The 24993-nt window shown below is 48.6% G+C and overlaps 1 protein-coding gene across 1 annotated transcript in view; it reads left to right on the top strand.

Moving 5' to 3' along the window:
- The window catches only part of LOC120047548 (forkhead box protein O6-like), a 35873-nt gene extending 12142 nt beyond the window's left edge, over nucleotides 1-23731 (top strand). The window contains exon 2 of the mRNA XM_038993079.1: nucleotides 21621-23731. Coding sequence (XP_038849007.1) covers nucleotides 21621-23288 — 1668 coding nt within the window. The 3' untranslated portion in view covers nucleotides 23289-23731. The remainder of the gene's footprint in view (nucleotides 1-21620) is intronic.
- Nucleotides 23732-24993: the final 1262 nt, after the last annotated feature.

The raw sequence follows: 24993 nt of genomic DNA, 5'->3' as shown, positions 1-24993 counted from the left end.
TTCATCCAAAACCAAATATTTATCCTTCCACTTGGCTTGTGTTCACTCACCAAAAGGCTTTGTTTTGGAGGATTTGGTGAATGTAGATGTGTGTGTGTGTGTGTGTGTGTGTGTGTGTGTGTGTGTGTGTGTGTGTGTGTGTGTGTGTGTGTGTGTGTGTGTGTGTGTGTGTGTGTACGTGAATATGAAGGTGGTAAGACAACTTGTTGCACTGATATACAGAGTCCTGTCTAATTGACTTTTTTGCAGTTTATTTGTGGTTATAGTTCCAGTGGTTCAGAAAATGTATGTACATTGTGAGTTGTCTTGTTTGTCTGTAGGAGATGAGTCTCAGTGGGAGTGACTCAAATATTAGCAACGATGTCCTTCAAGTCGATTTCAAGCTCCACATCAAGCTCTCTTCTGCTGAATTCAATTCAAATTGTATTTGTCACGTGCGCAGAATACAACTGGTGTAGACTTTACCGTGAAATGCATACGTACGAGCCCTTTTACTTGCGCGTGGGTTGGTTTGGGAGCTATTCATTTGGATAGGTACATATCCGTTCCCGTTCTTTCTTGAACATGAAAAACAATCCATTTTATTTGTAGAGCCCGTGTCATTACATGGATAAATCACAAAGGTTCATGCAGCAGCTGATAACATATTGCTATTGTGTTCAATGAAAGGTTGTCGGTGCTTGGGAGTAACTTGGTCTGTCTATGATTGAGTCGGTGAGCTTGAGTCTGTGGATACATGTGTGGCTCTGTACATGCGTGTCTGTTTGGGTGAATGTCAATGTGTTTTATGCAGTGGGTGGCTGGTGAAGGGAGGATGGCTCTTAATAATTGCTGGAACTACAGCAAACACATAGAAACCATGTGTTTGATATCTTTCCACTCGTTCCGCTCCAGCCATTACCACGAGCCCGTCCTCCCCAATTAAGGTGCCACCAACCTCCTGTGGTATTATGTGTGCACATACTGTATACCTCTGTGTGTGTGCTTACATGCATGTGTCTGTGCTCACTCGTGTGTGTGTGTGTGTGTGTGTGTGTGTGTGTGTGTGTGTGTGTGTGTGTGTTCACTCATATACAGTGTGTGTGTGTGTGTGTGTGTGTGTGTGTGTGTGTGTGTGTGTGTGTGTGTGTGTGTGTGTGTGTGTGTGTGTGTGTGTGTGTGTGTGTGTGTGTGTGTGTGTGTGTGTGTGTGTGAGAGCGAGAGAGTGCTCACATGCGTCTGCGCGGCTGATGAGCTCAGTGGGAGTTTGGTTCCCGGGGGAACGGCTTCTCATTAATAATTCAGACGAGGCTCATTATCAAGGCAGTGCAGATTTCTCCCTGATTTCACCTTAATTGCAGGCAGCCTGCTCCACTCAGGCAAGGCAGCAGACCCACTGTGTGCAGACTCCTAGCACAGCCCTCATATTCACTCTGCCTTCAGTAAACCTGGGTTTAAATACTTTGAAATCGTTCAAATACGTATAGCGTTTGAGCTAGTCTGTCTGGAGTGCCAGATGGGCGATGTTTGGGGTTTTGCCATTTTGCTACTATTCCATTGGTGCCATTGTGTCAAGGCAAGCTCAATCAAGCCCAGCTAAAGTATTTGATATGATTTCTGCCTCCAGTATTCACCCCAGCTCTCTCCTGTTCTTCTCCTGCTTTCTTACGGCCACAGCAATGTTGCCTTCTGGATTGCACTGTACACCTCCCCTTACTGTGCACGGAATGTCACAAACCTACTATTTACACTTACTTACAGATCAGCTGAGCATTTCTGTATTTCTCTAGCAACGTTTGTGGAATGTCGTGCATTGTCATGATTGATTTAGTGATAAAGGCCTACAGTGTGTTGATGTTTAGAATGCCGACACTGTCTTATGTAAGGCAACTCGACCCCTCGAGTTCCATTTAGGCTTTTTCCAGTCTTTATTGTTGTTATGATAAAACTATCTTGATATTCATTGTTACCGTGTGATGAAATGAGGTTTTCTGTACTCACTGATGTACTCACTGATGTACTCACTGATGTACTCACTGATGTACTCACTGGTGCTTTTCCGTTCAGTCTTTTGTCCTTCTTTATGACTGTGTGGCGCGGAATCCCCATCGAGAACACAGAATAATGGCCGTGAACACGTCATATTTGCATTTGAATGATCAACCATTTGCTGACATGACGATGGTGTTACTTTATACATTTTTTCAATGTTTATATTTTATTTAAAAAATAAAATAAAGTAAGAAAAAAACGTATGATTCTCTCTCCAGTCTACAGACTGTACACTGTAAGCCATATTTCTTTCAGAGCCACAAAAAAAAGCGCAGAAACTCTCGGTGGTCATGTTTCAATACTCAAACTTTTTGCATTCCCTGTATGCAGCGATTGATGAGGGAGAGAATGGGGAAAGAGGGAGGGAGAGAGAGTGAGGAAAGTGGAAGAGCAAGGAGGGGAGAGAGGGAGAGAGTAGAGGCTGGGTGGGTGACACTCCCATCTTTGGCCAGTTTGAGGTGGCGTGTCCCCGTCTGTCCCACCCCTCTCAACCTGCCTGTCAGGCTGTCTGTCAGTGTGTGTGTGTGTGTGTGTGTGTGTGTGTGTGTGTGTCTGTCTGTCTGTGTGTGTGTGTGTGTGTGTGTGTGTGTGTGTGTATATCTGTGCCATCTATCAGTGTGTGTGTGTGTGTGTGTGTGTGTGTGTGTGTGCGTGCGTGCGTGCGTGCGTGCGTGCGTGCGTGCGTGCGTGCGTGCGTGCGTGCGTGCGTGCGTGCGTGCGTGCGTGCGTGCGTGCGTGCGTGCGTGCGTGCGTGCGTGCGTGCGTGCGTGCGTGCGTGCGTGCGTGCGTGCGTGCGTGCGTGCGTGCGTGCGTGCGTGCGTGCGTGCGTGCGTGCGTGCGTGCGTGCGTGCGAGTGTGTCTGTATGTGTGCGTGTGTCTGGGCCTTCTATCAGTGTGTGTGTGAGCCGTCTATCAGCTTATCTAAGGTTCCCGCAGCCACGTGGCTCGACAGGTAACCGCTCTAAAGGGGGATGAAGAGGGCTGTATCACAAAGGGAAATGTAGTTACCGTTGACAGAACCTTGACGTATCGTTGTCAGGTGGATATGAGAGTGAGGAGGAGACCAAGGCTGAGACCCGTTACAGTCTGCTTGTTATGCTAATGGTTACTGGCTATTCATGTACACCTGTATGTAGCCCACTTCCGCCCATGCAGTTGATGGATTTGGCTGTTGGTGGTCAGCTGGGTCACTCCAGGTACAAGTTGCCCTCAGAAACAGTTTTATGCACCTGGGGAGAAGTGCACAAATAGGATCTTGGATCAGTATCTAACCCCAACTTCAGCCTATGGTACTACATTGGGGGGCTGTTCACTGGGGGTAGGGGTATAGTTGCAAAAAAAAATCAAAAAATGTTTCCAAAGTTCACTGATTTTTCCTCTTTGAAGGATTTCTGGAATCGGCAGAGAATTAACTCTTGATGGAATTCTCCAACCTGGAATTCTTTTGAGAGAAAAAAACGAGACATTTTGGGGAATTTTCCAACCCTAGTAGGGACTGTAGCAGCAGGGGTGGTGAGGGAGGTTAGCGGTGGCCAGCAGGGTTTGTGTGTCAGTGGGGAGGATTGTAGGTCAGGACGCGGGGCCCAGTGTTTAGAATTCTGACCGTGTGAGGAGGGCTGAAGAGCCAGCAGATAGACCGGAATGAACCCAGCACGTCTGTCTCCCTCAGTTTCAGTCTCTTTGCATGCGTCTCTCTCTGTGTCTGTCTCGCTCGCTCAAATCAAATCAAATTGTATTAGTCACATGCGCCGAATACAACAGCTGTAGACTTTACACTGAAATGCTTACTTTCAAGCCCCTAACCAACAATGCAGTTTAAAAAATATGAATAAGAATAAGAAATATAAGGAACACGTAATTAAAGAGCAGCAATAAAATAACAATAGTGGGACTATATACAGGGGGTACCGGTACAGAGTCAATGTGCTTGGGCACCGGTTAGTCAAAGTAATTGAAGTAATATGTACATGTAGGTAGAGTTATTAATGTGACAATGCATAGATAATAACAGAGAGTAGCAGCGGCGTAAAAGAGGGGCTGGGGGGGGGAAATGAAAATAGTCTGGGTAGCCATTTGATTAGATGTCCAGGAGTCTTATGGCTTGGGGGTAGAAGCTGTTTAGAAGCCTCTTGGACTAAGACTTGGCACTCCAGTACTGCTTTCCGTGCGGTAGCAGAGAGAACAGGCTATGACTAGGGTGGCTGGACTCTTTGACAATTTTTAGGGCCTTCCTCTGACACCACCTGGTATAGAGGTCATGGATGGTAGGAAGCTTGGCCCCAGTGATGTACTGGGCCGTTCGCACTACCCTCTGCAGTGCCTTGTGGTTGGAGGCCGAGCAGTTGCCATACCAGGAAGTGATGCAACCAGTCAGGATGCTCTCGATGGTGCAGCTGTAGAACCTTTTGAGGATCTGAGGACCCATGCCAAATATTTTCAGTCTTCTGAGGGGGAATAGGTTTTGCCGTACCCTCTTCATGACTGTCTTGGTGTGCTTGGACTATGTTAGTTTGTTGGTGATGTGGACACCATGGAACTTGAAGCTCTCAACCTGCTCCACTACAGCCCCGTCGATGACAATGACGGCGTGCTCGGTCCTCCTTTTCCTGCTGTCCACAATCATCTCCTTTGTCTTGATCACGTTGAGGGAGAGGTTGTTGTCCTTGCACCACACGGCCAGGTCTCTGACCTCCTCCCTATAGGCGGTCTCGTCGTTGTCGGTGATCGGGCTGTGTCATCGGCTATCTTAATGATGGTGTTGGAGTCGTGCTTGGCCGTGCAGTCTCTCCTTCTCTCTTTTGTTCTCTCTTTGTGTCTTGGGCTTTTTTCTCTCTCTCTCTGTCTCCATCTCCCTGTGTTTCTCTCTCTAGCTTTTTTCTCCCGCTCTCTCCTTTTGACTCCCTTTCTCTCGTATATTGGGCTTTTCTTCTCTCACACACCCAGTTCCTGTCACTCAATCCCTTCACTCCTCTCCTCTCTTGCTCTATTTCACACTTTCAGTCACTTTCATTCCTCCTCGCAAAAGTACCCCTTTTACCACTCATTTCCCCATCCCTCGCTCATTTATTCCCTCTCCTTTCATCCTCTTTTGATGTCCTGTTTCGTCTCTCCTTCTTTCTCTCCTTCAGTCATTCTTTTATTACTAAAACTAGCGTGATAAACGCCTCTCTTTTCTTCTCTCTTAATGTCGGTCTTAGATTTGTCTCTGGTCTCTGGCTGACATTTCCACAGGGAGTTTGGGGCCTATAGTTGCTATAGTTGCCTGTGACCACAGGTGTATCCATCATTGATGGACAGCCAGGCTAGGGTTACAGTTGGCGGTAGGGTCAGCTCTGTATCCAGTCTGATGTACCCAGAAAATAACCATAAATGGCTCTTTAGCTGTCCCTGGAAGAGAACCTTTGTGGTTCTACTAAAGAAGAACCTTTGGTAAAAAGGATTCTACATGGACCCAAAAAGGATTCTCCTACAGGGACAGCTAAATATCCTTTTATGGTTCTAACTTTTTAGTAAGAGTGTACCAGAGAGCTTCAAGGATTAATCCAGACTGTGGTCTTGGCAGGACTTGACAGCTACACCTACCATAAAGTTGTTTGACAATGGGGTGCATCTCAATAGTTTAAGTCTCCTTCTCTCATCCCCTTCATTCGGGTGGACACATTAAAGCAGGTTTAAACTGTTTGATCCCTCCTATCCTTTGTTTTTTAATCAGTACATACAAAGGAGAGAAGGCTAGGAGATGATGCTACTTCAGACTATTGAGATAATCCCAATATGTCAGACAATGCTACTTGAGTCTATTGAGATGCACCCCGTGCGTAGAGGTAAGACGCTCAGTCGTGTTGCGAACCTAACCTCTCCTTAGCTGTGTCCTGAGGCAGTGATGAGAGCAAGGTGAAGGCCACCGCTTGTTGTTCCGTGTTGTCCTCCTTTCCCCTGTTCTCTCCATCGCCTTGCAGAGGACAGGAAAGAGGGGATAGGTCAGGGTTGGCATATGGATCCATTATCTTTTGTCGTTTGGGAGAGGATTCAGGAGAGAGAGAGAGAGAGAGAGAGAGAGAGCAGACGTGTGTGTGTGTGAGAGAGAGAGCAGACGGAGAGACAGAGAAGGAGAAGGAGATGAGGAAGAGTGGATTAGAGCTCCCAAGCAGGACTGGAAGCCAGACTTGGCTGCACTTCAGCTACTCTGCGCACTTCAGCTCAAGTGTGCGTCCATTAGTGCACTCCCACTGCACTCAGAAACTCATACAGTCATACAGTCACACACACACACACACACACACACACACACACACACACACACACACACACACACACACACACACACACACACACACACACACACACACACACACACACACACACACAGTTTTGTATTGCTATCCTTGTGGGGACCAAAGAATTGCTTCCCATCCAAAATCCTATTTTCCCTAACCCTAAATCTAACCTTAAACCTTAACCTAACATAACCCTAACCGTAACCCCTAACCCAAATTCTAACCCTAATCCTAAACCTAACCGACACAATGTCCCCGCTTGTCAGAATTTTCCTTGCTTTACTATCCTTATTACATTTACATTTAAGTCATTTAGCAGACGCTCTTATCCAGAGCGACTTACAAATTGGTGCATTCACCTTATGATATCCAGTGGAACAGCCACTTTACAATAGTGCATCTAAATCTTTTAAGGGGGGGGGGGGGGGGGGGGTTAGAAGGATTACTTTATCCTATCCTAGGTATTCCTTAAAGAGGTGGGGTTTCAGGTGTCTCCGGAAGGTGGTGATTGACTCCGCTGACCTGGCGTCGTGAGGGAGTTTGTTCCACCATCCTTATGAGGACTTCTGGTCCCCACAAGGGTAGTTAAACAAACACGCACACATGCATAGACACATACACCCGCAAAATCACATATACACTGTAAAATTCACACACAGTATATAGCCTACTTTCGTGCAAATAAACAAAACCACAGGCACACACAGACCCTCCTTCCCTTCACATATACCTCATTTCACTCAAGTTCTACTCTGGTCTAGACTCACTCACACACACACACTGTATGTTACAGTTACTGTCAAAACACACCCACACACACAGCCTCTCTTCTCCCACCAGATTGCTCAGTGCTTCCCGACAAAATAAATAATTAAATGAGAGCAATAACAGCTTCCGAAAAAAGATCCCTCAATTAGAACAGAATGGGTAAATGGGGTGAGGTGGGGGCTGTGTGTGTGTGTCGGGTGGGGGAGTGGTATTTCGGGAACTCAGACACACACTATTACATAAGGGAGAGCATGACCCAAGAAGGTTTTATGCAATTGTGCAACGTTAATTTGCCCCCCCCCCCCCCCCCCCCCCCCTGTAGCAATCAGCTTAGCAAAATTATTTTCTCAAATACTTACAAGTGATCCATGCAGACGGACCAACAGGGGAGGCAAATAAATCAGTGGTGTAGAAGAGAGGGGGGTTGGTGTGTGTGTGTGCGAGGGTGCGTGCGTGCATGCGCGCACCACCACATTGCTGAGGTCAAGGTGTGTGTGTAGCTGAAGTTGTGTGTGTGTGTGTGTGTGTGTGTGTGTGTGTGTCTGAATGTTATGAATGTATGTTTGTCATAAGGGAGAGATTGTTTGGTTGTTGCGTTATGTACTGTGTATGTGTGTGTGATTAAGGTATTTCTGTCATAAGGGAGAGGGTTGTTGGGTTGTGTTACTCGTGTGTGTGTGTGTGTGTGTGTGTGTGTGTGTGTGTGTGTGTGTGTGTGTGTGTGTGTGTGTGTGTGTGTGTGTGTGTGTGTGTGTGTGTGTGTGTGTGTGTGTGTGTGTGTGTGTGTGTGTGTGTGTGTGTGTGTGTGTGCGTGCGTGCGTGCGCGTTGATCGGGAGAGCAGGCTAGGATGGTAGCTGGTCAGATGAACTCGTAGGCGGGAAGGTGGGACCTAGAAGGCCTGGGTGACATGCTGACAAGAGAATAGGGAAGGGGGGGGGGTGATCAGATGCCTGCACTCTCAGGCAAGAGGGGGAGTGAGGGGGGGATTGACAGCTGAAACATGGTTGAGAGCATGCAGGGTTGACAGAGGTGTGTGTGTGTGTGTGTGTGTGTGTGTGTGTGTATGTTTGGAGGTGAGTGTGTGCAATCTCGATGTGATTGCCTGTCTTTTGTACATGAGGCGTCTAGTCTGCTTCAGATTTTCATCGACCCACCTTTTCACACTCCGTCGCTAGCCACTCTATCATTCCATCTTTTCCTCAGTCATCCCTCAAATACACTGTTCCAACAGTCTTGTAGCCTACTGCCGAAACTCTCTGTCCTCCATCCACCCAGTCCCATTTGCACCTGTGCGGTCACGTGGTCCCCGAGCAGTGAGTGGGCCGTACACACGTCTCATTTCTGTCTGCATGTCATCTGAGGCTTCAGTCTGTTTCAGAGCACTGTTGGCATCGGGCCAGTTTGCATCGCTTAGTCTCGCTATGCTCCCGTGTTAGCGAGGCTAACGCTGAGCTACGCTAGGCAGCTCTGTGCTGGTCTCACACATTTTTCATAGGGACAAATGCAGCATCCCATCATCTGTTTGTGTGTTAAAATGCTAACGCCACCAGCAACAGATGTACGCAAAGAAATTATTCAACCGCCTAACCCGCTAAGCAAGCAAGCAAGCCACCATTGCATGAGGGACAAATGGTGCCGTGCTTGTATGAGTCCTGGGTAGTGTCCATTATGACACGCTGCAGAAAATGCTTTCAAACATTTTGCAACAGAAAATGTAAATGAGTGTTTCTTGTTGGATAACTCCATGTAGTCCTTCCCTGTTTCAGTCTACTTTCTTCCATTTGGTACCTAATGAACACGACCCAGCTCTGTAGAAGGATACAGGCAAATGTTTACCATTATCCTAGTAAATGTCATCCATGTTGTTTTCAATATTTAGCATAGGGCATCTCTGCTATGCCCAGTGAAGGAGATCAGAGAAAGATTGGGAAAACGGATGAGGAGTGAAAGTCTGTAGCAGAGACGTGTGTGTGTGTGTGTGTGTGTGTGTGTGTGTGTGTGTGTGTGTGTGTGTGTGTGTGTCTTTGTGTCAGTCTGTGTCTACATCTGAAGACATAGGCCAGTAGCTACATAGCGCCATGGACGAAAGTGCAGGCAAGTGACACTGATGGAGAGAGGGAAAGAGAGGAAATGAATGTGGAGGCTCCAGAGTTGGAGAACATGGAACAAGTGAAGAAGAAAATGACATGCCAGCAATCTAGAGAAGTGGGAGCGATAGATTTGGAGCAAGAGAGAGACAAAAAAAGAGATAATGAAGATAAGGTGAATGAACGGAGTGAATGATGTGGGAAGAGATTTGGAGAGAGTGAATAAGAGACAGGACGAGGGGGGGGGGTGGAGGGAGAGAGAGTGACAGAGGAGAAAAGAGGGGCTGAGTCTCTGCTTTTACGGCGGGGTGATTGCGTGACTGAGAGGAGAGTGCAGTGCCGTGTATAATGCTCTCAAGACGGATATTAAGACGTGCTGCCCGACTCAGTCTCTCTCTCCCTTCATTCTCTCCTCCGTTCTGCTCCTTCTCTCTCTCTCCATCTCTGCTAATGATCCACGCGTCTTGCCACACAGCCGGGCTGAGTGATACCCACTGACAGTACCACTCAGGCGGAAACTCTGCAGCCCCCTTCTAGGAGAAGAGTCAACACACACACGCGCGCGCACACACACACACACACACACACACACACACACACACACACACTAGATGGAAAGCCCCATACATTCAATGTCACGCAAAGATGCTGATAAACACGTGAGAGCATATTTGAACCATCACACACACATGCACAACCACATACAGCAAACCCAAATATATAGAAGCACATTCAACAGTACTGATAGACATATGAGTGCTTTCATCCCTCTATAGAGGCAATACAATATATACAATATATATATATCCTGTATGCCTTTCCTTATAGCCACCCCGCCACACTCCCCTACACAGCCCCATATGCCCTCGTGCAGTACGACCCCATACATCCTACTACATCCCCTTACAACCCTACACAGCTCCATACATATGTCTCAGTGCAGCATGAGCCCATACAGCCCTGTACACCCCCTGTGAGCCAGGTCTCGTTTTGCTGCCCTAATCCGGCCTGCCTCGTACAATCCCATACGTCCCTACCCAGACCCATAGATAGACCATACGTCCCCATGCAGCATGACCCCATTCATCCGTACAGTCTCATACAGCCCCATGCAATCTTACATAGGCCTATACGTCCCCTATGAACCAGGTCTCATTTCCCCGCGCGAACTGTAATCTGGTGGCCCGCTCAGCCATGACTGCAGCTGAGAGGGAGAGGTTAGGTCAAGAATTAGGTCATATGCCTAATAGGAGCCCACTCCTCCAATTAGCGAGTGGATTACGCGGGGGCGTGTGTGCATGTGCGTCAGCACGCTGGCCGCTCCAGCCGCTCCTAATCCAGCCAACTATGGTAACGGGGAGGGTCCTGGGAAGACGAAGTAACCCACATTTCTCGTGCTTCTGCTCACTAATCCACTCCTGACTTCACAAAAAAAAAGAACGTGATACCTTCAGGTGCTGCTGATTGTGTCTCGTACACTTTGAGTTGAGGGGAATGCCAGGGGGAGTTAGGGTGGTTGAAGTGGTCCTACTTTCAAAACGTTACTGCACGGTTCACAGTCAATAAGTCGTCCCGAAAATGAACTGAATTGAAATGTTTTCCCTTTTGCTTGACTTTTCCCCTTTATTTTGTCTCTTTTTCAATGAATCGGGGATTGTGCATAAACTTCTCAGCATAACGGTTTCTTCAATGTGGGGGTTTATCCCAAATCTATCACCCATTTGTTTTTACGCATCCAATCAACAAGGCCGGAATAGTGCATTGGTTTTCTACTGAGAGATTATCTCTCTTGAAGTAAAACTGCATCCCTGTCAGATACTCTCGGGCTACTACTGTCTGGCCTGTGGTTTTCTCTACAGCCCGACAGCTGACCACATTCTATATGAGACATTTCTATGTTTACATTCTATATGAGGCATTTCTATGTACGGGTTTTGGAGACAACGTTCAGACTATTGCAGTTTTAATGTTGGTAGGTTATTTATACGTTGCCTGCATGTACAGTATGCACATTTTGACCTGAACGCTGTGTGCGCTCATTAAAGCATAAGTGTGTCGTTTGGTGTAGTGCCCTTAAATAGCCCTAGAACAGAAACTTCAGTGTACAGTATAGCTCTGAGGGGTTGTGTGGGTGAGAAGGTAAGAGGGTTATCAGTCAGCACGCACCAACAGGAGAGCGCAAGGGAGATGGAGAGACAGAGAGAGGAAGGAATGAGAGGAAGGTAACAGAGGGAGAGACAGAGAATGAGAGATGGAGAGGGAGGAAGGAAGGAAAAGGGAACGAGAAGAGGAATAGTGGGGATAGCCTTAATGAAGTTTTCAGGAGCCTCTTAAAAGGGCACGGCATGTCTCTACATCCCCCTCCCCAATACCTCACTTACCCCCACCATTGCTATCTATCCCGCCATCAGCCCCCCATCTGTGTCCATTAGCCATTCATGAACCCACTCGTAGCCACTCATTAGGGAGGGAAGGGGTTTGAAGCGATTGCATTCAGAGGAGAGGAGTCTGTGACCGGAGCATACTGATTAATATTTCAGCGTCTCCCGTCGAGCTGAGAGCAAGTTTTGCCCCGCTTAGGCTGTAGAGTTGTGTGTTTCACTCTCTCTCTCTGTGGCCGGCTGCTCTCCCCTTGTCTCTCCCACACGAGTGAGCGATAGAGAGAACGACCCCCCTCCCCCGACACTTTCTCTACCACATGCCACACACTAACCCCCCACCCTTGTTTCCCTCCCATACACGCACAGACAAACGTACAGACACACACCACCAGACTCAAACCAACTCAAACTGACCTAATTGGGCTCTTTTTGTTTCGGGAAATGGATGGGGAAGACAGAGGGGGCCGGGTGAAATCCCCCATTCCTCTCTTCCTCCTGACTCACAGTAGAGTGGTATCGCTCGTTCTCTCATTAGTCTAGACAGTGAGAGAAGTTACCCCAGCAGACAGGGTGTTCTGTGTCCTTCACCACCACCCGCCCCCCCTCCCGTTGAGAATCAAACTAGGCGATAAAGCCCCTCATTCATACAGTAGGTTGGCACTTCCAATCTTGAGGGTCAAGCAACCATAGAAATAGAATCCATTTCATTTCCATGGAAGCAACATGGTTCATACATTGTCCACTATATAAAGCACTCTTACTGTATGTGAATGCACTTTAGTGTAAAAGGCAAGGTACCTATGAATTCAGCATTATCGCTTGGCTATATCACAATCTGTACTCCGTTTCAGCAATCTCGGAGGCCCCTCTGAGGGATGAGTAAGTCCTGAATGAGCACTCTCTTACTCTTCAGTATGGGCTTTTGTTTTGTGCAGAAATGCTGCTATGGTATGTTTGCTCGAGTATGTTGTGTAGTAGGTCCCCATTGAGCCGTTGTACTGTATGGTTGGATATACAGCATTGCTGTACAGTATGTGAAGTTGAAATCATTTATTGTTTGTTCATTCTCATAGACTGTATTTCCAGGAAGTGGATGGAATGGGCTCACTGGATGCCAAATTTATTTTCGTAGGATAGCCGGAGGCAAAGTCCTTAATATTCATGCGTTACGTTGGGTGATTGGTTGAGCCTTCTTGGGTGTGTGATGTCACACAGATGCGCAGCAGAGCTGTCTGTTTAGCTTGCTCGCCGGGATGAGCAGTAAGCACTGAATGACTTGGGGAAACCCAGCTTCAGCTTAATTAATTGAAGTCTCACCAGCTAGCTGCCATCTATTTTAGTTTCACTGTCCGGTCATTCATAAAACAAGTCCACTAAATGTTATTTTTACCGTTAAACAAACTGTCTGTTGCTTGATATGAGCAAGTTGACCCAAATCTATCAAAGAATAGGAAATCCACGATTAGTTGGTGAGCTAGCTAGCTACATTTCAGTAATTTAGCTATCCTGCTGAATGCAGTGGTCAGTGGATAAACTAACTATGAGTTGAACATATTTAGGTGAAAACGAACTAGTAGCCAGTTGTTGTTGCGCCATGGTGGAATCATATCTATCCAGCTGTCTCCTGAAGCCTATGTGACCTGTCTATGTGCCCTTGAACTCCCGAGTCTAGACGCAGTCTAGCTAATGTTAGCTGTTAGCATTGATAGCTGAGCTGTTTTAGAAGAAAACGGCTGAGGTGACTAGCTAACAAGCCCTCCTCGGCGGCAATGTTATTGGGGTGCGGGAATATTAGATATAACGGTCAGTGAAGTTGGTGGTTTCTACTGGTTTTAGATTCGAGGGGAGAGAAATTGGCCGTCATTGTTTTGTGTTTCGGTATGGGCTCGGAGTGATGTCACACAGAAGGCTCCACCAATCACCCGACGCCTATCCTACGAAAGGTCATTTAGAACACTGGACGGCCGTATAGGCTCAAAGAGACGGTCGTAACAATGCGTTTACATAAAGGAATGTCTCAAGATGGCTCCATGGTTAACAGACGCCTCCAAAGTTAAGATCCCCAACGTTCTCCATTCACCAAAATGCAAGACCCTCCTTTGTTCTCTTTCTCTATTTTCTCTCCTTCCTTCTATAGCTGCCTTTTGACCTATGATTCCGCATCTACACTTAGCTTTTTCAATGTCATATGTAGGCATACACCATAGGTGGGTGTAGCTCTCTGCATCTCTGAATAAGTAGACCTGAGTGTAAGTGTATAGCATGTGGTGTATATTGTTGAGGAGCGGTGGTTGGTGTGGTACACAGGGCGTTTAATGAAGTTCCCCAACACCTCTCCGCTATTAGACGGGTGCCCTCTACATCTCCCTACTCTCTCTACTCCCCCCCCACCTCTCTCCCTAGCTGCCTTTCCCTCGGGGGATAGTTGGCAGGGAGCAGGCTGGCTGCTATGGAAACAAGGAGCCTCCCTCTCCCACAGGTCTCCTTAGCAACTAGTAGCTTGGCATTGTGGTAATGAGCGTGCCCACTGTGCCAGGCTCTTTGTGTGTGTGTGTGTGTGTGTGTGTGTGTGTGTGTGTGTGTGTGTGTGTGTGTGAGTGAGTGAGAGAGAGTGTGTGTGAGGCATATGTGAATATTTTGTTTGCCAGTTTATGTGAGAAGATGAACGTGTGAGGGAGAAGCTGTGTGTTATTGCGTGACTGAATCATGTGATATACGTATAGACATGCCTGAGTTTTGGTCTTCAGATCATCTGTACCTCACAAGTAATGATGGCTACCCTACTATGCCTGCCTGCTTAAGATGCATTCGTGCATGTATGCGCGTGTGTCTTTCTGGATCTTTGGACGCCTCCATCTGATTGCGATGATATCATTAGTCTCTGCGCTATGAAATTGCAAGCAATTAAAGGGACTGTTCAATGAATTTTTCCCGCTCTGCCGATATGAAACCCTGAGAATGCTGTTTATTAAAGTCTGATCAGAGGTGTGTACTGACCTTTAGAATGCGGGAAATGAGATTGTTATTATTATGAGGGAGATTATGGTGGAGAGTGAGAGGAGGAGATAACCGCGGCGACATGGAGTCCATTGTTGCATCGTCTGTTTCTTTGTATGTGGCAGAGGGTGGTTTCTATATAATCAAATCCACACTCCGCCCGCCTGTGGGCCGTTAGAAGACCTGACTCAAGCACACACATAAATAGACAAGCACGTGCACACACACGCACATGCACACACTCTTCCTTGCAAAAAAAAATCAAATTAAAAAAGCTGTAAAAGCCTCTCTCCAGAAACGTGCATGACTTTATGATAGCATGATGGCAGGCCCAGTGGAAAATGTGAGTCTGATGGATCCCCAGACTTTGGTCGAAGTGTGAGCTGTGAACAGGTGGCATGCCCCACAGGTGGACCAACCCGTACACCTGTTTTGTGAACCCTCACAGGGGAAAGCGAAGCCTACCTCCCATAGCCCCTGTGGAAAACCATACCCTCTTGCACGTGCCCGCCTTGTGCCCTCCCTGGCACAGGTCTTACCCACGTTTGGCGTGGGCGTCAGATGTGATTACGAGCTCAGGCGGGGGCTTTCGTCGCGGGGGTGTCATAGATGTCATGTCCCCCTCACGCCGGCCAACTGGAAAACCGCCAAGACCGTCCTGGCATTCCTTGGTGGATTTTCCGATCCCCTATCCTGGTCTCAGATGGTCTGCTAATCTGTTAGCGGCTATTTTTAGCCGCCAAAGCTCGTGCAGCTCTTGATCCACAGTTCCACACCCTAACCGCTAATCATCCCCCTTGGTGCTTGTAGAAGTATACAGGCAGCGATTTGCCAGGAACTGGCTGCAATTAGAACACAGCCAAGCAAGAATCCCCTACCAATTCCATTACACCCTCTCCCTGACTGTGGGCACCATGGCAGCTCAAACTCTCAGTTGACTTTCCCTCTTTTCCCTTTGGAATGGCACTGAGTGGTGTATGGGATGATATAGAAATTCTGAAAGTGATTCGTATTGTCGTAAGAGGGGGAACTTCCCTAAGTAAGGCTCTAATGGCTAAGGTTCTCTAGACTATGTCTTCGGTACAGACAGTAGCCAATGGTCTGTACTGTAGCTCAACCTGGTTCCTAGCCTAGGTTTCTGACAGGGCTTGCCGTGACTACACAACTAGACCTACTTGATAGTTCCGTGACTATGGACATACAGTATATTGGACCATGGCAATGATGATGGCATTGCTTGATTACTTTTTGTTGTTGTCATTCAGCAGATAATCTTCTACAGAGTGACTTACAGGAGGAGCAGTTAGGGTTAAGTGCCTTGCTCAAGGGCACACCACCAGAGGTTTCACCTAGTCTGCCCGGGGATTCGAACCAGCAACCTTTCGGTTACTGGCCCAACGCTCTTAACCGTAAGGCTACCAGCTCACCTCCTAATAAGAGGTCTATTTTTTTGTTCATCTTTTCAATTTGCTCGCAGTCCAGAAAACAGGCTCGTCCATCTGTCTCTCCTTAAAGTAGGCTCTCCTCCTCTAAAGGGATTTTAATTATCGTCTGACTTTGGGCTTCCTTCGCAGGCAACAAGATCTGTGTTCCCTGTCTGTACCGGTGCCACTTGGGATAGCGTGCCGTATCCGCTTTGTTCCGTATAGAGCCATATTTTAGGTACCATTAGGCCCTTCAGTCCCCTTGAAGCCCTCCCATCCCTCCACTCCACCCCACCCCTGCAGACAGAGAATACTGAATGCACCAACCCCCCTATTCCCATTAATCTATGCGCCTCTACATTCTTTATTTCCCTTCAAAGGGGGACAAGCCGAGCCGTGACATCAATCACGGGAAGCGAATATTTAGCCGGTGCTAATTTCCATCAATAGCCTGGAGACAGGCTTAGCTGACAAAACTCATTCCTTTGCCTGAACAAAACTGCTTGTGTTTGAGCCTCCACCTCCCCCTCCTCTGTAGATGCACAAACAGGCATCACAATAAACACAGCCAGAGCCTCTCCTGGTTCCCCTTGATTTGTGCTTATCTAATGAATGGCGTGCCATGAAGAGATACCCATAGACAGCAGAGGAGCATAATGGCTTCTTTCTGTAGGAAATGGGATTGACAAACACCGATTGAGTACATGGCGAATGGCGGTAAGTAGCTTCCAGACAGATTCTCGTCTTTGCAGAACGAACATGCCAGTCATCCAACCCTTTAAGTTATTTGAACCGGGTGAGTGGTTTCTTTTGGCGTTCCCACGTGAGCCCTCTTGTTTTTGGGCTCATCACTTGGTTCTGTTTGAATGAGCACACCCTCTCCACAAGATGGGCCCTAAACAGTTTGACCTGTTTCGTCTATCCCCTCTTGTGAGTATGTGGGGGGTAGAGGGGCCCCATTTTGAGGGCAGCCCATTGTGTGGCTCGGAGGGTTCTCACACACTGGGCTCCACACTCCCACCCCACTACCCCCCTTACCCCCTCTATCCCAGCTGCCCGCCTTGCCAGCCAGCCAGTCAAGCCAACCTAGACGGTCTATTGCCCCCCCCCCCCCCGCCACCCCGCTCACCACATTCTCAACGGCAGATTGCTACCCTGGGAGTGGCGGCAGAGGGGACACATTGGCTTTGTGCCAGGCTGGGCAACTGGGCACTGTCACCCTACTCACTCAATGCCGGGGGTACCCTCGGGCAAGGGCATTGGAAAGGGAGCCGTGTCGCCTTCACAAAGCTAGTCCAATAGAATATCTTCCTACAGACAGTCAGACCTTGATGTGCCTAAAGCCAAACCTTACCATTGAAGGCTATTAAGTTGAATCGATTCTCCAAGTTGAACTGCCTACTCCAGATCCAAAATCAAACTGTGGAGGGAGGACTGAGCAGGAATCAATGTGAATGGCCAGAACGCTGAGGGGCAAATTAAAGGGTTTGAAAGAGAGGGGAATTATTGACCATGACCAGGGCCCATTTTGTTTTTGTTCATTCTCGGAACATGAACAGAGCTCGGTCGATCCAAAACAGGAAGTCTTGTAGTACCCGGTCTCGGAAAAGGAAAAAAATCCCTTTCTGCTGCTCTGAGGCCACCTGTGTTGGAAAGAGTGTGAACGTGTCAGATTTGAGGGTGCTAATGGGTTTTAAGCTTAATCTGTGGGCAACGAGTGCTGTGGTGGAGTGGCTTGGTGGGGAGCGAATCAAGAAGATGTCAGTCAGGTATCAGGATCGTGGGCTCTAATGAGAGTTGAGCTCAAGCCGATTTGTCTCTCTGGGGCCACCGGGGTGCCACACCACAGAAATAGAATTAGTAGAAAGGACATTCCCATTCAAGTCAATGTTACGTATGTGATGGGTGAACCGGCTGCCATATTGAATGTACCCATGAGTGTTCTGTGACCTTGGTGTGGTCTGAGTGGCTTTACCATTCTAGTCATCATATTTATATGTGCTACACAGTCTTCCACTGGCTACAGTTGTTCTATAATCGGACAGATGCCCTTTTCACAAATAACAGTGCAAGGCTACTGCACGCTGGTGTTGTTGTTTAAATACCCACTCTGTGATAGTTACATATGCATGGAAGTTTGATTTGACAATTTTTTACTGTTTACTTAAGTCGGGTGGGATCAGGCAATACATTTTGTGTGTTAGCTCTCTATTTCACCTCATTATTTCTGCCTTCCACAATATGTATTGTATAAATTGGCCCGATTTTCAATAGGAGATAGCTGCCGGACCAAGGGTTGGAATGTGTGTTCCGTGTCATTGTATGTTTTTGTGTGCTACCCTTCGTTTGTCCGTTCCTGAAAGCCAGAAACATTTTATGAATATTTAATAGACAATAACGTTTTAAATTCTATTCTGTTGTAAACCTGCGGGGAGAAATATGGAAAAAGCCACCCTCAAGTACAAACTCAGAGTGAGGCATTCCGCTTAGCTCTGTCAGATAGGAAATTGAAAGGGTGGTTGTATTACATGGCCTTGTAGATCATGGCCTTTTGTCTCATTGTCTTACATGGACAGGTTGCTTAACAAAGGAATCTCCTTAGTCTGCCCCCTCATCTTCCTCCTCCCATTGGATCATACCGTATCCAGACTGCTCGCTGTGCACACGATGACCTGGCAATGGACTGTGTGAGACGCCCAGCTGGGAGTGCCCCCGAATCAACTCCAGGATTAGCCCGGAATTGTCTGGGATTACTCGGAATGGAGCGGGATTAGCACCGGCTGCCTGCGACTGCCTGTTTTGGGGGCGTGAGTGAGAGGGGTATGGGCCGGGCCATATTTCTCCTGACTCAGTCCAAGATTGGGCGAGAAGCCAGGGCTAGGCTACACCTACACAGGGAGGGACATCTGTAACCTGGCAGGGCTATTCTTAGTCCCTAAACCCACGCCCAAACAGGATGACTACTACTGAGAAACCCCGGGTTTGAAAACAAAACAGAAAGGCCAGCAAACAGAAAGCAAACAGCTAGCTGACTACGCCATCATGGTCGACTTACCCACGCAATGGCTGTGTCCCAAATGGCGCCATATTCCCTATATAGTGCTCCACTTTTGACCAGAGCCCTATGGCCCCTGGTCAAAAGTAGTGCATTATATAGAGCATAGGGAGCAATTTGGGACGCAGGCAATCTCTTAAATCTCTCTTAAGCAGGTGGATTCAGGATTCATCAGATAAAGAGGGCTTGGGGATGATGTTCAAATCCCTCTCCCAAGTCTATAGCGGGGGACTTTTTTGATCATACATGCTACGTTTGGAACAGATCAGAGGTCCTATGCAGTAGCGGCTTCAACCGGTCTGGTCCCATTGAAGGAGGTTCATTTTCATTCGGGCTTCAATCATTCTGTCATCTAACCCGATGGGCAACATTTGTTATGATCTGATAAGGTAATGTTCTGGTATGGGAGAGACAGGTATAACCGGACCAAACCTTGCTGAACCAAGCTGTTTGAGCTGGCTGCGTATCCACCATAGTTGCTTGAACTGTGTCGAAAAGATCAATGTGAAAAGAAAATATGTGAGCCAACACAGTACAGTTTCAGTTGGCACGATAGTGTGAAAAGGGTAGTAGTCGGCGCAGGCACGTAGTTGCCCGCCCCTACCGCCGACCGGGCATCCCCGACGGACTGGCATGGCCCAGATGAAAGAAAGGCTGTTTAGAGTTAGCGAGAGAGCTGCAGCATCAAACAACCAACATCTCCCCCCATCCCCCCACTACCCTTACTCTGCCTCCCTGCTCTACCCACCACAATATCATATACTCCCTCTCCTGCACGTTTACCAACAGTTGCCATGGTTACCCGATGCTCGAGGTGTCACGGCGAGACAACCGAAGGGAGGCATTCACAGATCACCTGGATTCAGTCAGTCGCCGGTTTTCAGTTGGTGCGCCACAATTTGATTTGTGTGTACTCAGCCTGTGCCGCTTCGCCGTGAATACAAATGATGTACGACACAATGGTGCCGTTGAAAGTATGAACGCTTAAATTACACCACATGTACCTCAATCTGAAACAATGGAATGTAGTACTATAGTACCAATGTAAGGCTTAGCCACACTAGGTGCTTTGGTTTCATTTTGCCGTTCAAGTTTCAGAATAACGCCTACAGCCAAAGCAGAACAGAACAACTATTGTCAATCAATCAATATGTCTTACTGTTCACTTGGCCTTCACTTGGCCTTGAAGAAAAAGTCTAATACACCTACAAATTGTTTTTGGAATGAGAAAGTGAATGAACAGAGTCATCTATTGAGAGTTCATCATTGAATTTGAAGTGTTCCAAAAAAAAATGTGGGAAAGAAATTGACAAAAAATTAAAAAAAATCTATTCTCTCAGCGGTAAATAATGATTCCAGCATATTAACAAACACAAGAGACATGGAGAGCGGGAGGAAGGAGAGAGGGAGGAAAGAGGATGAAAAGAAAGGAGAGAAGCAACAAGTTGCAGAAAGCTTAGAGTAGAGAAGGCTACAAAGAGAGAGAATGGTGATAAAAGAGAGACAGAGATAAAAGGAGAGAGAGGGTGAGAGGGTGATGGAGCGAAAGAGAGAGGGTTATAGAGAGACAGAGAGAGAATTCGGTGATGGAGAGAGTCTGTGTGGGCAGGAGGTGGTTGGTGAGCTCCATCCGTTATCCCTGGTAGCTCCTAGTTCAATCTATCCGATCCATCTCCACATTCAGGCCATGGGAGAGGGGGCTGGTGCGCGGGCCAGACTGGCAGCCACATCAAACACCAGCCCCAGCCAGGCACATTAAACCAGGGATTAGCGTACATCTACCAGGCTGAGGAGAAGAAGTGGAGAGGAAAGAGACAGAGGGAAGGAGAAGGAGGGGGGATTACCCTCCACTTCACAGAGATAAAGTGGACGTAGTGTCTTCAGTTCAGACAATCTTTGGCACTCTCACCTGATAGATTGTACAAAGACACCCATTCTATTCATTCTGTTTCTACACGTTCAATCACATCCGATAGTTGAAATTTGGATAGATAACTTCAGAAAAACTGGGCCCTGGTGTCTACAGTTTAGTAGGCAGAAAAGGCACCACCAGTAAGTATTTTGTAGACCCATGATGGTGAGTTGATAGCAGCTCTATAAGCATAAACACAAACTGTCTGGTACGTATTGATCAGCGAAGCTCTTCTTGGAAGGGGAATCCACACCCTCCCCAGTGGCATCGATGTGTGTGAGATAAACCTTTAAACAGTCATCAATACGGAGCAGCAGGCTTGAGATCAGATTGGCAGGTTGCACGTCGTCAAAGTCGCTGAAACTCTAGTTTCCTCTCCAATAGACAGTTGTTTCATATGAAAAAGGGTATTATGCATACTTGACTCAGCTAATGTCTACAGATGAGGAGTTCTGATGCACTGGGACACGCACAAAGGCGACCAGTACTCATTGCCTGAAAGTCACGCACTATCCTCACCCAGAGCTAAAGTGTGACATTTGGTGGCAGCGGTGGGATCCAGTGTGTTAAACAGTGAAAATGCTAATGTGCATAATATGATGAACAATGTAACGTGCACTCTAAATCTCTCTCTCTCTCTCTCTCTCTCGCCCACCCCTCTCTCTATCTATCTATCTATGTCTGCAGAACTCCATTCGACACAACCTGTCCCTCCACACGCGCTTCATCCGGGTGCAGAACGAAGGCACGGGCAAGTCCTCCTGGTGGATGCTCAACCCTGAGGGGGGCAAGATGGGCAAGGCCCCTCGCCGGCGAACCGTCTCCATGGACAACAGCACCAAGTACCTGAAGAGCAAGGGCCGGGTCAGCCGCAAGAGGGTGGGCAGGCCAGGGATTGGTTCTGGGTCTCAAGTGGGGCTCCAGGCTTCCCCTGAGCAGGGTAGCCCACCGGGGAAGGTTCTCCCAGGCAACGTAGGGGGAGCTGGGGGTGTGGAAGGAGAGTTTGACGCCTGGACGGAGCTCCACTCCCGGGCTAATTCGTCCACTTCGACCCTGAGCGGGCGATTGTCGCCCATCCTGGCCGAGGGCGAGCTGGAGGAGTCAGAGGAAGGCGGGCTGTCCTGCTCGGCCTCGCCCCACCTCTACCCCTCCCCCTCCTCCAGTGCCCGCTCCCCTGCCATGGGGGCCGCGGGAGGCCACTGTCCACCCGTGGAGCAGCTGCCCCAGCTGGCTAATCTCACCGGGGCGATCAGCCTGGAGGAGAGGCTCCTGGAGGAAGGCTACCACCATCGTCATCCTCACCTGGCAGCGGGCCACAAACTCCCCCCGGTCTATCATTACAACCCTGGGGTTAAAGGTCAGGGGTCGTACTGCGGCGCGGTCTACAGCCAGGCTGGGATGGGCATGCTGCGCCACCACTCGCCCATGCAGACCATCCAGGAGAATAAGCCGGCTAGCTTCTGCGGCACCTTGCGGGCCTACTCAGGGACCAACGCCCTGCAGAGCCTGCTGACAGGGGGCCCTGGAGGGCCACAGCAGTACTGTGCCAAGGACATAATACTGGGCCAGGAGAGAGATGCCCACCCAATGATGGGGCCCTCCACGAACGGAGTGAGCTCCACCCGTCACAGCCACCACCCCGGACACAACGGACATGTAGCTCACAGCCACAACAGCCACAACGGAACTCAGAGTCATAACCTCAACCCTGTGACCAACCACAACCACAGCTCTCTTGGCCACAACCTCAGTCAGAACCACAGCAGCCACACAACGCACACACCGACTCGATCCCCAGCCCTGGCACCACGCATCAGCAGTGGCCACCTCCAGCCTTACAGCCACAAAGCCCCCTATCTTTACAGCCCCCCGTCCCACGCCCACCTCCCCGCTTCCACCACCCTGCCACCCAACCCGGCCGGCATGCTGGGGATGCCCCAGGACTCCTGCCACCTGGCCACCGCCCCCCACCCCTTGCACCCCTGCCACAACACTTACCCCAGCCCCCAACACCAGGGAATGGGCAGTGGACTGTACCACCACCAACGGGGCATGGTGGGAGGCTGCACAGGAGGCAGCTACCATGGTAGCTCCTACCACCAGCCTCACCCCCACGAGAGACTACCAGCTGATCTGGACCTGGATATCTTCCACGGGAGCTTGGACTGCGACGTGGAGTCCATCCTCCTCCACGATATCATGGACTCCGGAGAGGAAATGGATTTCAACTTTGACAGCTCCCTGGCGCAGGGGTTGGGCATGGGGGTGGGCATGGGGATGGGGATGGGGATGGGCATGAGTGGACTGGCAGGCCCTCAGCAAGCCCACAACAACCAGAGCTGGGTGCCCGGCTGAGACATTTCCCAGAGTGCTTCAGGGCAGGCCTCGGAAAAGACTCCACTACAGAGAGTGCTGCAGGCCAGCCCTCACTGCCCCTCAGATAGATAGGCTCCACCCCCTCCCCACTAACATGTTGGGGAGCACTGTGCTTAACTGTGTCATTCCTGGACTGAAAACAGAGGAGATGGGACAAACACTCAGTCACTCACTCCCCCATACCTTTCTATGTTGTGTTATAAAATGCCCCGGTCCTATGTTGTGTTATAAAATCCCCCGGTCCTATGTTGTGTTATAAAATGCCCCGGTCCTATCCCTCCCTGCCCGGACTCTCTCTGGAGATTGTAGCTGATGTCACATTGGTTTTTCTCACATCAGCTGTATACTGTGATGACAATCTCAACTGTGTTGTTGCCCAACCCTGTCCCTTTCTCATCTACTATCATGAGACCTGAACTCACCAAGCACTTTAAAACAAGTGGGTCAGACTCCACAGCTCACTCACATACAGACCTGGGTTCAAATACTATTCAAAATACTTTCCGATACTCAATCAAGCCCACTTTATCAAGCCCACTCAATCAAGCCCACTTTACCTCCTCACTGACCTAATTGAAAACTATAATCTGGTGCTTTACCTTACTGTGCAAGTGAAAGTGTATGTTATATTAGTTGGTCGCATTATGTTCATTGAATTAATCTTTGGAATATTCAGAAGGCAAAATGGAAAATGGCGTATCACCTTGCCTCAACCAGGGTTTATTTTTTACTTTGTGGCGCCAGCTTTTCTCTTTACCTTTGCTTTCTCTGTCTCTGCCCCCCCCCCCCCCCCCCCACCCCACCCCCCACCACCACCAACAGAGACAAAGTGATCATCCCTCAGACCGACCCATTAAACTGTGCTTGATTGAAATTCAGCGCCTTGCTTTTAATCTCCAAAGTGATGCTGCAGCCATGCATCACTATCGGGGATCTAAACGCCTCCCCTCCCATCCCTCCCTCGTTCTCTCTCTCACCCCTGCAGTTGTCGCTAACGTAAATGTGCTGTTCTGATCACCGTGATGAACACCTAGTCATCCTGGCCCGGAGGGAGACAACACCGTCCGTGTTTGTCTGTTTGCAAAGGACACCGATGGGGGACACACACACACACACAAAAAAAACCACACAAAATAAGTAAACGCAGGTTGATAGTAGGTCGACAGCAAGATAATCACATGATCACGTCCCTTTCCCCGTCCCTTCTGGGCGCGTGTGTCCTAAACGGGTAGTGTGTTTTGTGTCGTAAGTCATCAGCAATCTTTGTCATCATCTGTATCTCGTGTTCCCTTGCACATGTTATGAGGTCGTCTTGGCTGTGTTTTGGGCCTTTTGGGAGTTTGAGCTGAGACTGGTTCTCTGATATAAGGTACTGTACATATAGGCGGAGAGGGGTAGGAAAGACCGACGAAAACGATCAGCCAATCAGATTGGCATTCATCTCTGTCAGACAGAGTTGTTGTTCCTTCCGACCTTCCTTCCACACATGTCCACGCTCAGCGCGTTTCCTTTGTCGTCGTTCTCTCTTGTTGTCGTTGTAATGTTGACGTTCTGAAGGGACATACAGGGACAGGGTGTATATGGCATGGTGATGTGTGAAGGCGGACATCGGGATCCACACCCTATACGCTAGGCTACACCAGCCCCCATGAATTGGACCACGGTGTCTGTGTATATGTGGGGA

This window comes from Salvelinus namaycush, chromosome 5 (genome assembly GCF_016432855.1).
Source record: "Salvelinus namaycush isolate Seneca chromosome 5, SaNama_1.0, whole genome shotgun sequence".
Taxonomy (NCBI): Eukaryota; Metazoa; Chordata; class Actinopteri; order Salmoniformes; family Salmonidae; genus Salvelinus; species Salvelinus namaycush.
This window is presented reverse-complemented; position numbering and strand designations above follow the sequence as displayed.